Genomic DNA, 13,575 nt, shown 5'->3' with positions numbered 1-13,575 from the left:
GCTGGCAGTCCCAGCCACCTCAGTCACTCACTAACTTTGACACTCGGCATCAGCAGCAACCCAACACATCTCCTAACTACTAGCTACTAGTCTATCTATCTATCCAGTGCCACCCGCCCTACTCCTCCCTCTCGCATCACGAATGCGCACTCTGTGCTGACGTGGTCGCCTTGCAGCATTCCACACACATTACATTTGCATTCGCGCGACACATACTACGGAGTACATAATATAGGGAATTTTCCCGCCCGTGGGCAGTCCGTAGAGGCATCTCCATTTCTCTTCTTCGTTTGGTTTTCTTTTCGGTCAATTCGGGTTATACTATACCACGAACTATTCAACCCCACCATTCACCCACCTACATACCCACTATTATACTAACCCCCAATCCATAATCATACCAACGATCACACCGAAAGAACCAACCAAAAAGGAAACAAACATGGCAGTCGGCCACCCCATCCGCCTCCGCCGGGCCCTCAGCACCGCAACGACCAAATCCCGCTCCCTTTCCACTCCCCGATTCTCCATCCTCCAACTCCAAGTCCTAGTGCACTTATTCCGAGTCGCCCTCTCCCTCGCTCTCCTACCGCTCGACAACACCATCCTTCTCGCCGCCTACGCAGCAGGATTCTTCCCCTTCTCTCTAACGGATAGCAACAAAGCCGGCGCTCGCCGCCGCGCCGCTGCTCTCCGCTCCAGCAACTTCAAGCCCCGAACTGTCCTCGTCACGGGTATCGACACACCGTATGGCCTGGCCATCGCGCGCGGATGGTATTACTCGGGCCATCGGGTAATTGGGGCCGAAGTGGTAGGTGGGGATGAATCGGGCGTGGCGTGCGGGGAGAGTATGTCGCGGGTATTGAGCGGGTATTATCGCATTAATTCTACCACTAGCGCAAGCACCGCTACGAAGGGCTACGCAGCGCAGTTGTTAGACGTTGTGATGAAAGAGAACGTGGACGTGTGGATCCCGTGCTGCGAAGAGACGGAAGGGGAAGAGGATGCCGTCGCGAAGGGAGTGATTGAGGCGCGGACGGGGTGTAAGTGCGTGACGCTTGATCGGGGAATGGCGGATATACTCTCACAATCCTCATCGAACCGGGAAGCTTTCCTGGCATTTTTGGTCGAGAAGGGATTACCTGTTGTGGAGAGACACGAGGTGCTGTCTCGGGATGCGGTGCATAAGATCCTCCATCGGTCGCCGACCAAAGTGTGGAATATGCGGAGGGCGGATGAGAGAGAGGTGATGCTGCCGAAACGGACTCTTAGTCTGACCTATTCTGAGGTCAGTGAGATTCGCATCTCCAGGGAGAGGCCGTGGATGTTGCAGCAGCAGACGAGGTTGGGAGGGTTTTATGCCGAGATGGCGGTCGTTGCCGGGAAGGTCAAGGCGACTAAGATCTACCCCGCTGAGGAGGATGGAGACGGTGGTTGGGGCCAATCACCGATGGACCGCGGGCTGGCGACGGCAATTCAGGCGCTGATGGAGCGGTTTGCCAGCCAGATGGGTGCCCGGTTGACGGGGCATTTGCGCTTGAAGGTGATGGTGGATGAGGAGGTGAGCGACAATTCTCTGCGGTATGTGATACTTATTGATAGCTGCACGCATGGCGCGTCGGCGGTCAAGTATCTCATCTTGGAGGACGATTTAAAGACCCTGGTGGACGGATATCTGGAGGCGTTGACGCCGCAGACGAATGGTGTCGCCGAGGGGGAGGCTGTGATGAATGGCACAGCGGATGCTGCGTCTGCGTCTGCGTCTGCGTCCTTGAAGGCGGATATCACTACGCCTCCTCCGCGTCAACGGTTCAGTCTGTTTCGCACGGCGAAGAAAGCCAATGTGAAGGTATTCGGATCGCTGGGGAAGCAGGTTGATCGTGCTCTTCATGAGGGGAGTAAGCTCCTGTTCTTCTGGAAGAATCAGAAGTTCTCGCAGCTGGATCCGTTGCCGTGGTGGTGGCATGCTCATGTCTATCAGCCGTTAAGGGAGTTGGAAATGATTGTGAAGCCGAAGAGAGTGAAGAGGGCGTGATTACTTATGCTCTCCGTCATCTACCCATTCATTCATTCGTTCTCTTCTCTCTTATATTCATTTATTGGTTATTTCGTTTGTTCCACTCAGCATGGAAGGACGGAAGGACGGAACCACAGGACAGGACACGATGTTACGATTACTTATACAAAGGAGCATCAGGTGGCGCCTTGGGATATTACTCGGTTTTTGCAATTTTGGTAATGATAGTAGTATAGCAATGAGTTATGATTTTACTTTGAAATAGATTAACAGTAATCAATAGTTAGAAGTAAGCTCTGAGATCTGCAGTGGAGCATGGCTGATGTGCCGCGTGCTAGGCATAGTCTAGACTATAGACGGTTTCCATGAGAACAGTGCCTTAGCGCTATCTTGAAACGGCTAATACTCCCGCTAGATGCTTAGATTGGTTGTAGTGCTGCTATATAATATGCGCTAATCAGTTGTGAAAAAGCAAATTGTATTTGCTTGTCTTGCATTGTCGTGCTGGTGTCGGTGGATTATCATCGTTGGGTATGGTTTTATCGCGGGTTGGATGTATAGGACTACCTGAGTGGGAAGTTAAATGGTTATCACAATAGTATTGTTCATCTGAGTGTTTAGATGTAAGTCTCTGTTTCAGTTGCTGGGATATCCGTGGTCTGCTAACCGCCATTGCAGTTGGTATGTTTGTCACGGAGTACCAGGTAAAGGGGCCATTGCATAGTCATTGATGCAGACATAGAGTACTGAGAATCATGAAAGATGATCTAAAAGTAAACTGTCAGATTGGGCTGCGAGCAGGTTCAGTAGGTACAGGCAAGACAAGTTCCAGGTTAAAGATTCTATAGTCTACATAGTATGCATCACTCTCGGTTTCTTTGAAGTCTGGAGTACAAAGACCTGGGTATATAATTCTGGCAGATGAACATACGTCATGTTACACTAGTGCAGCAGGAATAATGTTAGCCAATATAAGGCCGCTTTTGCTGATCTCATTTTCATACTCCTGTAGTAAGCGAAACCGTGGGTATTTATTCACATGTGGTGGTCTTCTTTCTCAAGAACCAACAAGGTATATATATATATATATATGTATCATTATTAGATTTCTCAGTGTCTATCAAGAGTCTGAAGCCATTTGAGATATGTCTTGACTCGCATGGACCCATTCGTTTGAGCTGGTTGTTCGATCATCTTTACTATTTGGGATATTGGGTGTTTCGATATCTATCTCTCGTTTGTCACTGTATTCCAACAGATTGGGCACAGATGAATACGAATTGTAGCAATACCCTTAGACATTATCTTGCAAAGTGAGTGCCACTGCCAGCACATTATATCCTCTTCTAATACAGCTGCCTGAAATGCTCCCATGACCTCCAGGTGAGCTGGTTTACTGGCATTCGTCAGCCTTGAAAGGCACCCCCGCAGGTTTTCCGATTGGTCGATACAAACTTTATATGGAGGTCTTTCGGAACAGGTACAGTACCGACGAGGAATGTGTAACCGAGGTGCTTCTTACTCTACTCATATTGAGAGGTCGACTAAACAACGGTTTTCCGTAGGGGCCGACAGCCCTTGTATGAGCCTAATGTTCTAAACATCGCTGTAGATAGTCTAGCAGTATTACCTCTTATGGAGGCGTATGTCAGGTGCTGCTATTTCTGGCGGCCACTTCAGCCTAGGCTATAATTAGTCAAGCGGTAAGATCGGCATCCAAATTTACGGTACCGTACCAAAGACTGAAGCTGAAGAGATGCTGCGCATTCGCTTCAGCCACAATCATCTCATCTCATTCACGTTCATCTGTCAACTCCTTTTCGCCCCCTTCCTCTTTCATCTCTGTTAATTCCTCATCGTTTGAACGAATTGTTTGTCTGGTCTTGGGTTCACTGCTGATACCGTTGCGCTGTCGGTTCGCCAACGCTACCATTTGAAACCGCCCACTTTAGCGTCCGCGCGGCATTGATCGGGTTGCCCCGTTCACCTGGTCTTGGGTTTTTCGATCGCTATCGGCATAAACAATCCATTTCCACCCCAGTTCTCGCCCCTCCACAACGCCCTTCGAGACGTCTGGCTCGATATACAGCGCACCATTAGTATTCTCGATTTGATTCCTCACGTAAACGTCCGATCGCTCTATCCTCTCTTTCGCTTCCGTACAAGGAAGCGCCCTTTGTCGTCAGGCACCGCTCTACCCCGTCTTCCTCCTTCCCTCCTCCCACAACATGAGAATCGCTCGGCCTTCGTTCAACCCCGGGAGGACGAAAAACCTCATCCATGGATTCCAGGGGTTCATCATCTTCCTGGCGTGGGCCTTGACCATCGCTGTGTTTACAAAGGGTGGTGGCATTGATGGGCGTTCAGCCTGGTACTTTGCTTTGGTACGTTGCGATAAACGGAACCGCCAAACTTCAGGCGCCTGAGGACCATGTACTGATTCTTGTTTGTTTAGTGCTGGTTCAGTATCCCCGGCCTGATCTACCTCGTGGCAGTGCCCATGTGGCCGCGCGCACGACGCTTCGGAAACGTTTATGCCTTCGCAACCGTCGACTGCCTGTACGCCATTTTGTGGTTCTCTGCTTGGGTTTGTGTGGCTAGCTATGTGGCGGAAGGCAAGAGTAAGGGAAAGTCGGACTCTAGCTCCGATTCCAGCTCCAGCAGCAGTAGCTCGAGCAGTTCGTCGAGCAGAAGGGACACTAGCAGCAGTGACAGCAGCAGCAAAAGCGGATGCGATAACTGGGCCTACGGAAGCGCAAGTAAATGCAAGGTCAGCACAGCGACTGTGATCCTGGGCGTTGTTGTCTTGTAAGTATACCCATACGGCGTTCCTATCATATGTGCTAATGATGTGATAGCCTGCTCTTCTGCGTAACTGCCTTCATGTCCTTCCGCAATGTCTCGCATTTCCGCCGCACCGGAACCTTGCCCGACGCTGTCTCCGATCCCACCTTTGCCGCGCAGACAAAAGCCGCCTTTTCCTCGAACCCTGCCCATGATTTCGAGGAGGAAGAAGACGACTTCCGCTCCCGCGCTGGTATCGGCTCCTCTGTCCGTGGCGACAGGGACGAGGACTACGCTCTGCTGCAGCAGAGCGAGGTGGACGAGTTTGGAAACTCACACGCTGCACGCTCGGCGCTATCAGGCACATATGACCCGACGGTCTCTGGTGGAAGCGTGCTGCACGACTACAACACCAGCTATGGCGGTGCACACGGCCAACATTATGGAGGAGCGTCCGAATTCGGATCCAGTGTAAGTGGCTATGGACGCTGAGCGTGGCTAGCTGGTGGTTTTCTGCGTTTATCTCTTCGAAACGACCATGGAGCGGTGTTTGTGGGCGCACTCGTGCTGTATTACCCTTTTGATTGACATTTTGCGTGAAGTTCTCAACTGCCCATTTCTGTCTGCTGCTTCCACTGGTGATGACTGTATGCTGTGATTGGACGGGACAAGTCCCTTACGTGTTCGCATCGGACCTTATGTCTGCATGGTTATTGATGATCTGGATGACACTGTTGGACTATGACATAGATAGCATTTGTTCTGTAAATGTATATGGCCTATGCCAATTTCTCGCCTACCTCGCCAAAGCACTGCTATAAGCAGAGTCTTCGAATCCGTGCGAGCTTGCTTTCTTTAACTGTACTGCTGACCGGTCAGATAGTAGTCGAATCTTGACAATCATGCAACAGTTCCAACGTCTGTACGAGTAGCTGCAACTATAATTCACTATGCTTAGGCCGAGACAATACACCCCCTTCTATATCCACCAGTACCCCCACCCCTTCACAGCACCTCAAACATCCATGAACCATCGAATCCCCACAAATCATGGAACTAAGCTCCCACCCAGACTCAGAATTCCACCACATCTCCTACAATGGACTCGACTACTACATGAAAATCGTCAGTAACAACCCAAACTTGCGATTCCAAATCCAACAGTTATGTGTCTGTAACGAATAGATTCAGGCACATACGACCACAGGGTGTGGAAAATAGGGCTTTCTGTCCGCTCAGCTGTACTTAAGCCAAGACCGACAGCAGTCTTAAGAGACTCAATAGCCTCACGGCTGACCCTCCGCAGAGCTTTCCAACTGTCTATGACCCATCACCAAATCACTATATCTCTCTTGAGCGGAGAGGAGGGTACCTGGTATTCCCGAGAGAGGACCGATCAATTGAAGGCTATTTTTGGCCGCCTGGAGGGAATTAATGGCCTCAATAAGTCTGGCCTCGGCTTCAAGAATAAATTTCTCGATAGTGTCTTGAAAATCAGGAGCGAATCTTTCTATGTAGGACACACGGAGCAGCATACCAGACATAAGAGTATCCGGATAGAACAAGTTCAACGGAGCAGGTATTTTTGTAAAGATCACTACAAAATATTAAAGTCAGTAATACAAAGCGCACACGGCCAATTATATATTCGCCCAGAGTTACTCAAAATTGGCAAAGCCTTGCGGGGATACGTACAGAGGACAGCCTGAGTTCAACTGAGATAAAAAATCAATATTAAAGATAAAAAGCTGAAGGTTATCGTTAGCGGATGCACAGGCGAGGAGATTAAAGAAGAGGAAATCAGATCCCGGGATTTAAAGAAATTTCCCAGACTGAAAACAGGGGGCCTGAAAGAGAAGTAAATATGAAAAATTTATCTGAGGAATTAGGCATCTCGCCTAGAAGAGAGACTCTTCCTAGACCAAATCTTTTGATGGCTCTTTATTACCATTTTCTTTAAGTATCTTCATTTGTACGGATTTCTTGTCAGAACAATCACGGCTGAGATGCGCGGCCTTTGGCAGCGGAAACATTTGCCTTCATTCATCAGACGATTGCGGGTTTCAGTGTCTATACTTTTTTCACTGGTCGCTGAAGGCGCTTCTTTAGTCTTGATCGCTGGAGAAGTGCGATTCGCTGTTGTAGGGGCATTTAGGCTCTGTCGACGGCCAGAAGAGGGAGTCTGTCCTGTGCAGTTGCAACGCTTAGGATCTCGTCGATTAGGTCAGCTGAACGGGCACATTCCTCAACATACTGGTCAAAGTCAACTTCGTTGTCATTGAAACGAGATATTGTAAGTTCCTGGAGCTTGAACGGCAATCTCTGGTACAGGTCTTCCCTCCAGTAGTCTGGAACAATACCAGCCTCCACTGCAAGATAACGGAAGTTTGATATGAACGTGTAAAACTTACCTTTAGGAGCTATCTTCAAGTTATTGTACTGCCGGCGGGAATTGCGCCCTTTGTTCGGGTCGGAAAAGATGTTCTTCAGGTGAGCCAGCATGTCCTGAGCATCGTTGTAGGGATTATGGGACTCTGGGCGAACACGGGGAACCAAGTGACGTCGCGCATCCCCTTCACAGCGACTCGTGACATACGCCTTGCGAAGGATCGCGGTGCTATAGTGGTCAGCATTGGTGTCCAGTTCCTGGTGCATAGCCAGGGTCCAATCTTCAAAGTAGGGTCCTTCCCATCACTGAGCATGGAGGGCCAGGGATCTTTGTGGACTTACGAGGCTCGTTGGCGGCTCGTGCAGCCTGGGAACCAACGCGAGCCAACTGTACAGCAAAGAGATCTCGTTCAGTGGCCATATTATCTTTTTCTTCAACCAGATTATCGACCCGTTCGAGTAATGCATCTCTCTTAGTGGTTAAGTCGTTAACAGCGATCTCGGCGCGCTCTGTTTTTGTCTCCAGATGATTTAAAACGCGAAGGATCATATCAAAGGTGCGTTCAGGGTCTTTAGCGTACATGCTGTGGAATTCCTCACGGGAGATGTCTCCTTTGTTATCTGTAGACAGACTAAAGAGAAAGCTAGAAGGCGTTGGTGTCTTTTAATTCCTAATGGACATGGATCTCATATCACAATAAAGTTTATTGACTTCTATGATATGAATAAGATCCTCTAGGCTATAAATCCTCCTTATTCTACATATTCTCTGCAGCCGCTTGATTAGTATCTTTGGTCCTTTATCTCTTGCCTATAGTAACCAGCTGGAGGCTCTTTTACATGCCAGCCAGGGCCTAAGTCATATTACCAAGAGGAATTTCTTTAGGCTATTCTGGTCGAGCTGGAATAAGGCCTTATCTACAAGCAATATTGAGAGTGCATGGAAATCGGTCGGTTTATAGCCCTAGAACCCGGAGGTTGTTTTGACACGCTTTACTAAAGAGGAGGATCAAAGACCCTCTTCTGGTAAGTCATCATCACGCTCTATTCTGTAAGCAGAAGCCTGGAGAAGAATTGAAAGGCTTCTCAAGCAGGTCGTCTCTGATGTGTATGACCAGAACCCCAAAAATTAAGCAGTACCACCATCTCTCTACAGAGAATGTTCTGCTTAAGCTTCAGAATAAAGGACTTGAAAATGCCCTGCTGAATGAACAGAAGAAGCGCCAGAGAGCCCGTTAGATTACTCGAGAGGTTGACCCTCGTTTGTTTATTGTGTGGTGTATTTTGCCCCTCCTTCCACTATGTAGTGCAGTCATACCACATAGTCTCACCGTATGTTAATTTCCCTCTCTCTTTCTTTCTTTCTTTCCTCCTTTCTTTTTCAGCGTTTTCTTCTTGTTTTGATAGCTACGATAGTCTATCGAACGTTTCAGGTCTTATCCCTTACAAGAGGCTATGAACTGCATTCAAAGACAGGACTATTGCAAGGCGATATCTCTATCGGGAACCTTATTCTTAGCAATGACCACGCTGGACATTGACCGGCTGTTCTTATCGATTTAGACCTCGCTATCCTGGAACAGAGAAAAGCATCTTCTGAAGCAAAAGGGAAAACGGGAACAAGAGCATTTATGGCTATTGGATTGCTGTTTGGCGAGAAACACACATTCATGCATGGTCTGGAGTTTCTGGATTCTTTTCTGGATTTGTATACATGGAAGCTCTGGCGAGGAGTACCGTAAATTTGAGAAGGTGGACCGGAAGAGGAAGGTAGGGGGGGGGGTGCATGATCACTTACCTTGGATAAGGGTCGACACCTCCTGCGGCGAGGTAGCATCCTGCAGCTGAATCCAGACGGGAACCTGGGCAATGGAGCGCCCATTCTCGTCGAGCGTGGAGACAGTCGAGGAGGTGGTTTGGTCGCGCACCAAGAGTCCAAACTTGGGGTTGGCGGCCCAGAAGGCGGTTTCCGCCTGCGCCATCCCGATGGGCGCCAGGCCCGTGATGAGCTCCGAGCCGGGCGCCGTCCCCGGTAGGCCGGCAACCACCGCCTCTGCGAACAGCTGATGCAAATCCGGCTCGGACATAGGGATGGTGCCGGTGCGGTTCATGAGCCGCTCCGTTTGCTCCTTGGTCAGTCGTCCTTCGCTCTTGGTCTCACGTTCCACGTAGCCGACCCCGATGACCCGGGAGATATCGATGACCGACCCGGCGAGGCCCCGGCGGCGCCGGTTGTTCACCAGCGCCTTCATGAAACAGTTGGCCGCCGAGTAGGCCGCCTGGCCCATTTTACCGGTCGTCCCGACGATCGACGAGAAGGCGATGAACCAGTCTAGCGCATGGTACGTGAAAGCGCTGTCAAGATTCACGGTGCCGTCCATCTTGGGTTTCAGGACCGTCTGGAGGTCATCGAAGAATATTATTACTATGGGAGTATGCGAAGCACAAGGGCACTATTAGCAACGCCGGCAATCCGAGGCATCTTGCTTTTGATCACGCTGAGTATCAATTGAACTAACGTATACTGGATCAGATCACTGGACAAAAACAATCACTCTGTCAGTAGGATTTCAGATAGAATATAATTAAGCAGTTCACGTACCATGTAAAGTACTCGATGTGCGCTCTACGGGCTTGACACAACTTCTGCCATTCAGGGCAGACTATTGGGTTGCGGCTACCGAGAGCGATGTGCCTCGCACTATATTGGATTATAAAATCAGCCAGGGACTGCTCTATGTCTCCCGCCAGGCCCGCCAACCAGTAGGTTTTATCACTCTAGAAGAGATTATTCCTCACGGTGATTAACTCCACTAAGACCGAAACGGGCTGATTTGGGTCCCATTGAATCAATGCTAGGCTTGACTCTGGGAGCTGCTTCGTCACGGCTTCTCCAACAGTGAAAGTGTCGAGCGGCGCTCCGTCTGGAACTCCATTCAGTTGGGATTGTGCAAATGCCGAGACTCGTTCAAGAAGTAGCCCAATGTTCTCAAGGACAAGGGTTGACATCAGCGATGCCGTGCTGTGGACAAGATTAGAAAAGCCAAGTTTCTGGCCGGCCTGAGGTCGCAATGAGGCAATTCTGGTCCCAAGTCCATACTTGGACGCAGCAGTGGAAGATAGATCGATAATCAACGCAACGTCGCGCGGAATAAGTGCATCGATAGTGCGCGCAGGAGTTCTTTCGTGTACATAGATCCAGTTTCTTCTCTTCGCATTACTTGGCTTGCATGTTGTGAACACAATCGACTGACCCTCGCCAGCCGTTCGACCAGACAGCAAAGACGCAAGGCCAGGGTCGGGCTCGTGAATGAGCAGTGTACCCGCAGCGGGCCTCAATCTCAGGATATGCTGGCGAACAAGATTAGCAACCACAAACGACTTGAATTGCGCGTCGATGAGGTCGTTGTTGTCCACGGTGACCAGCATTGACTGCAGCAGAGTGACAATGGAGGAATTATCGGTGGACAAGTACAGAACCTTCTCGCATGTACCCTGGCAGATTCCAAGGCACAGGAAGTAATAGCCATCATTGGGCTTTGATTGCGGAGAGAAGCGAATACTCGACCTGAACCGTACGGTAGTCTTTGTGAGGCTCGGGAGCATCGTGCTTCTCCCGAAGCACGTAGGCGCCCCCATCATATTCCAGCCGGAGATCATTGGTTCCCAGGGTAGTTTCTCTCATAATCGGTCGGTGGAACGAATTGTATCGGTCATTCTGCTCGGCCTGAGGTTGCACACGAACCATGTGCAGCCTGTTCTTGGCAAGGATCAATTCTGGCTCTGGAGTCCAAAGGATTTAGTAGTAGTAACTGATATATTTCTATTGTCACACAGATCAAGTACCACTGAAACGAAGCAAGGTACTGGTATAGTGCCGGAGTATGGAGCGATCTCACTGGAAATGCAGGACTGGACTGATGGAATCAATAATCCCCAGTGGCAACGAGAGTCAAAGACAGTCTGGGGAGTGGACGGCCTTTATACTATATTTTCGACATATAAGTTCAGAGTTGACGGAGCAGCACGGTAAACTGAAGTTTCGTTTATCCAAGAATTATAGCAGCGCAGAGCTTTGAAGTTGTATCACCTGGCGCAATGTTCACATGTCAAGCCAGTGTCCCAGGAAAAGAGAATTGATGGCGTTATCGCATCGATGCAGGCTACTGAATGTACACCGGTCAGCGATGGGGAAGTGAGACCGGAAAGGTTCCGTTTCGCAGGCGCGGTGATAGATATCGAACCTAGTTAATGTTTACCATAGTTCAATAAGATTAAACCAAACATAATTCAGCCAGCGTAATCCGGTGGACAGGGGTATGAAAGTCACATTGCTTTCAATGCATGTAGGCTAGATCTACAGTGGACTGCTGCTCCACCGGTAGTCCTATCCAGGTCAAATCTTGCAACATGTGTTGCCATACGGTAGCATCCCAATCTTCAACTACCGCTGCAGACTCTGTGGCTCGAGGGGGATCTTCGGGTATTGGTTGTGGTAGCATATGAGGGTTCTCAGCGTCCTGGGTGTTTAATGTATCTCCTCGAACTTGTATTGATTGGGGCTGTATCCGACTGCTCTCTAACCATGAGAGCATGGATCCAATCACTGCCCGGCAATTATCCCAAACATCGTTTCTTCGTGACATTGCCTCCATTTTCTGCATAGCAGCAAGGCCGATGTTGTGGACATCTTTGTTATAGACTTCGACTGCCTTGCCTTTTGTCGCGGCATCCGAAAGCAAGCTCAGCTTCGATAAAACAAGAAGGCCGTACCAGATGGATGTGTAACTGAACATAGGGAGATTAGGTGTGACCGAAGCCGGCGATGCAAGGAATACCGTCACAATGTTGAATGCGGAACGCGCAATGGTGAGCAGTTGCTGTTTCTCATACTGGTGATGGACATCTCTTTGTCGCCGAAGAGCATGCCCGAGAACAATGGCAGGAATTGCGTTGAGCTCCAAACGAAGGGACCCTAGTCAGATCAGTAAATGGCGAAACTAATCAGTCTCAGATAGACATACAGGTATTACACTGTGTTTCCTGTACAAGAAGATGCTCGATTTGATTCTCAAGCACATCCATAGACTGGAACAGCTCGTCCTTGCTCATTGCACGGATGGGGTCTTCGAACTCTAGCTCCGATTGCTGAGCAAGCGACTGGATCTTAATTAGTGCTTTTAGAGACTGGTCAGTGGGATACTCCGCCCTTTGCCCTAAGCTATCAGCACAATACTCGACCCAGTCTGTATGTTTCATGGTCAGCTGTCGCCGGAATATCGAGGCTCTTCTTCTGTTAGTTAATATCACTGTACTGCGATTTAGAAGCTCTCACTTGGAACATAGATAATAGCATCCTAAGAAGGCACGCTGCCCATCAGGAGTCAGATAGAGTACTTGTTCTTTGTGTAACTCCTCCGTCCCTTTTCCATTATAAGAGATAGACTGCATTTTGAAGTTGTTGTATCTGTCAAGTCCCAAATCAACAACGATGGCCATAGCCATCTGAAGAAGCATGTACACCTGGGTATGATAGATGCGCCAATGATAGTGATACCATGCGATATGAACCAGTAACCCCCGAAGTAAATCCATGTCCCTCTCCATATTCATTACTATGCGGGTAGAGACGACAGTTCGAGCTTCATATTCCAATTTCTGCTGTAGAGTGGGCTTGTGCTCGAGGCAAGCTGTTATTATACACAAGAGGAGGAATGGAGACTGCTTGCGCAATTCAACAAAGCTCACTTCAGGTATAATAACGAATGGAAACAGGGGCATCAAGTCAGTGCGGAACTTCAAGAGAAGTTCTTCACCTTCAGTGATATTGAGAAGTCCCCGGGTAATAAAATCGTCGAACGGTTCAGGTACAGGGCTTGGCTGTACCGAAGTATTACTGATGTTAGAAGGGGATGGCGTTTCTGTTATAGGTGGCAGCTCCACCCTCGGGACCTAGTTGAAACAGTTGAGATAGTCTTCTGGCGGGAAAGGGGAGGCATCAGTTTGAATAGGATACCTTATCAGTATATAATTGAGCAGCAAGTGTATCGATCTGATGCTGGATGACATCGACGCGGCTATTTCTGGAGAGAGGGAGAGAACGTTACCCGACAGCCTACCCCAACACAGGTGTATATGGTCATTGGGCTAACCTGATGCTTGTATTCCTACGCGAGCCGTCTGGAAAAGCACAGTGTCGGTCGAGTCTCGCACATCGTTGACACCGTCCATTCTTAACCGGAACACATTTCACTTTCAACTGAATGCATCGTACACATGCATGCCGCCTTGAGGGAGCTTTGGGTTGCATTGCTCTTTGTATTGGGAGATAGCTCTAGTACCAGGGTGATGAGTGACACTGTGGTAGAAGCCGGAGGCAGAGGCCA

The 13,575-nt window shown here is 49.2% G+C and overlaps 5 protein-coding genes across 5 annotated transcripts; 3 read left to right on the top strand and 2 right to left on the bottom strand.

Annotated features, from left to right (window-relative positions):
• Positions 1–16: 16 nt before the first annotated feature.
• BDQ94DRAFT_140243 (uncharacterized protein) lies at positions 17–2,254 on the top strand. The gene has a single exon (XM_026765586.1). It carries the CDS (start codon positions 443–445, stop codon positions 2,033–2,035), a length of 1,593 nt encoding a protein of 530 aa, XP_026628139.1. The 5' UTR covers positions 17–442; the 3' UTR covers positions 2,036–2,254.
• Positions 2,255–2,797: 543 nt separating this feature from the next.
• On the top strand, positions 2,798–3,312 carry BDQ94DRAFT_140242 (uncharacterized protein). The gene has a single exon (XM_026765585.1). The coding sequence runs from the start codon at positions 2,977–2,979 to the stop codon at positions 3,157–3,159; it is 183 nt and encodes a 60-aa protein (XP_026628138.1). The 5' UTR covers positions 2,798–2,976; the 3' UTR covers positions 3,160–3,312.
• A 480-nt stretch (positions 3,313–3,792) lies between these two features.
• On the top strand, positions 3,793–5,740 carry BDQ94DRAFT_140241 (uncharacterized protein). Its single transcript, XM_026765584.1, has 3 exons — positions 3,793–4,401; positions 4,473–4,825; positions 4,876–5,740. Exons 1-3 carry the CDS (start codon positions 4,246–4,248, stop codon positions 5,291–5,293), a joined length of 927 nt encoding a protein of 308 aa, XP_026628137.1. The 5' UTR covers positions 3,793–4,245; the 3' UTR covers positions 5,294–5,740.
• Positions 5,741–8,691: 2,951 nt separating this feature from the next.
• BDQ94DRAFT_177253 (ketoreductase domain-containing protein) lies at positions 8,692–11,323 on the bottom strand. Its single transcript, XM_026772863.1, has 6 exons — positions 10,758–11,323; positions 9,999–10,726; positions 9,792–9,965; positions 9,636–9,726; positions 9,367–9,588; positions 8,692–9,318 (listed from the first exon to the last, which is right to left on the bottom strand). Exons 1-6 carry the CDS (start codon positions 10,935–10,937, stop codon positions 8,980–8,982), a joined length of 1,734 nt encoding a protein of 577 aa, XP_026628136.1. The 5' UTR covers positions 10,938–11,323; the 3' UTR covers positions 8,692–8,979.
• A 47-nt stretch (positions 11,324–11,370) lies between these two features.
• BDQ94DRAFT_177249 (Zn(II)2Cys6 transcription factor domain-containing protein) lies at positions 11,371–13,522 on the bottom strand (the record flags this gene model as incomplete). The annotated part of the gene is made up of 6 exons (XM_026772862.1): positions 13,342–13,522; positions 13,206–13,272; positions 12,525–13,141; positions 12,214–12,476; positions 11,569–12,164; positions 11,371–11,433 (listed from the first exon to the last, which is right to left on the bottom strand). The coding sequence occupies exons 1-6, from the start codon at positions 13,497–13,499 to the stop codon at positions 11,371–11,373; spliced, it is 1,764 nt and encodes a 587-aa protein (XP_026628135.1). The 5' UTR covers positions 13,500–13,522.
• Positions 13,523–13,575: the final 53 nt, after the last annotated feature.

This window comes from Aspergillus welwitschiae (genome assembly GCF_003344945.1).
Source record: "Aspergillus welwitschiae strain CBS 139.54b unplaced genomic scaffold BDQ94scaffold_10, whole genome shotgun sequence".
In the NCBI taxonomy this organism is placed as follows: Eukaryota; Fungi; Ascomycota; class Eurotiomycetes; order Eurotiales; family Aspergillaceae; genus Aspergillus; species Aspergillus welwitschiae.
Note: the sequence above shows the minus strand (reverse complement) of the source record. Positions and strands in the feature narration are given on the sequence as shown.

Bases quoted from the DNA above. Each gene is read 5' to 3' on its own strand.
- BDQ94DRAFT_140243 (XM_026765586.1), top strand. From the start codon at position 443: ATGGCAGTCGGCCACCCCATCCGCCTCCGCCGGGCCCTCAGCACCGCA.
- BDQ94DRAFT_140242 (XM_026765585.1), top strand. From the start codon at position 2,977: ATGTTAGCCAATATAAGGCCGCTTTTGCTGATCTCATTTTCATACTCC.
- BDQ94DRAFT_140241 (XM_026765584.1), top strand. From the start codon at position 4,246: ATGAGAATCGCTCGGCCTTCGTTCAACCCCGGGAGGACGAAAAACCTC. The intron at 4,402-4,472 runs GTACGTTGCGAT...TTGTTTGTTTAG, and splicing joins CAGCCTGGTACTTTGCTTTG to TGCTGGTTCAGTATCCCCGG. The intron at 4,826-4,875 runs GTAAGTATACCC...ATGATGTGATAG, and splicing joins ATCCTGGGCGTTGTTGTCTT to CCTGCTCTTCTGCGTAACTG.
- BDQ94DRAFT_177253 (XM_026772863.1), bottom strand. From the start codon at position 10,937: ATGGTTCGTGTGCAACCTCAGGCCGAGCAGAATGACCGATACAATTCG. The intron at 9,966-9,998 runs GTTAATCACCGT...TCTCTTCTAGAG, and splicing joins CCCGTTTCGGTCTTAGTGGA to TGATAAAACCTACTGGTTGG. The intron at 9,319-9,366 runs GTCGGCTACGTG...CGACTGACCAAG, and splicing joins ATATCTCCCGGGTCATCGGG to GAGCAAACGGAGCGGCTCAT.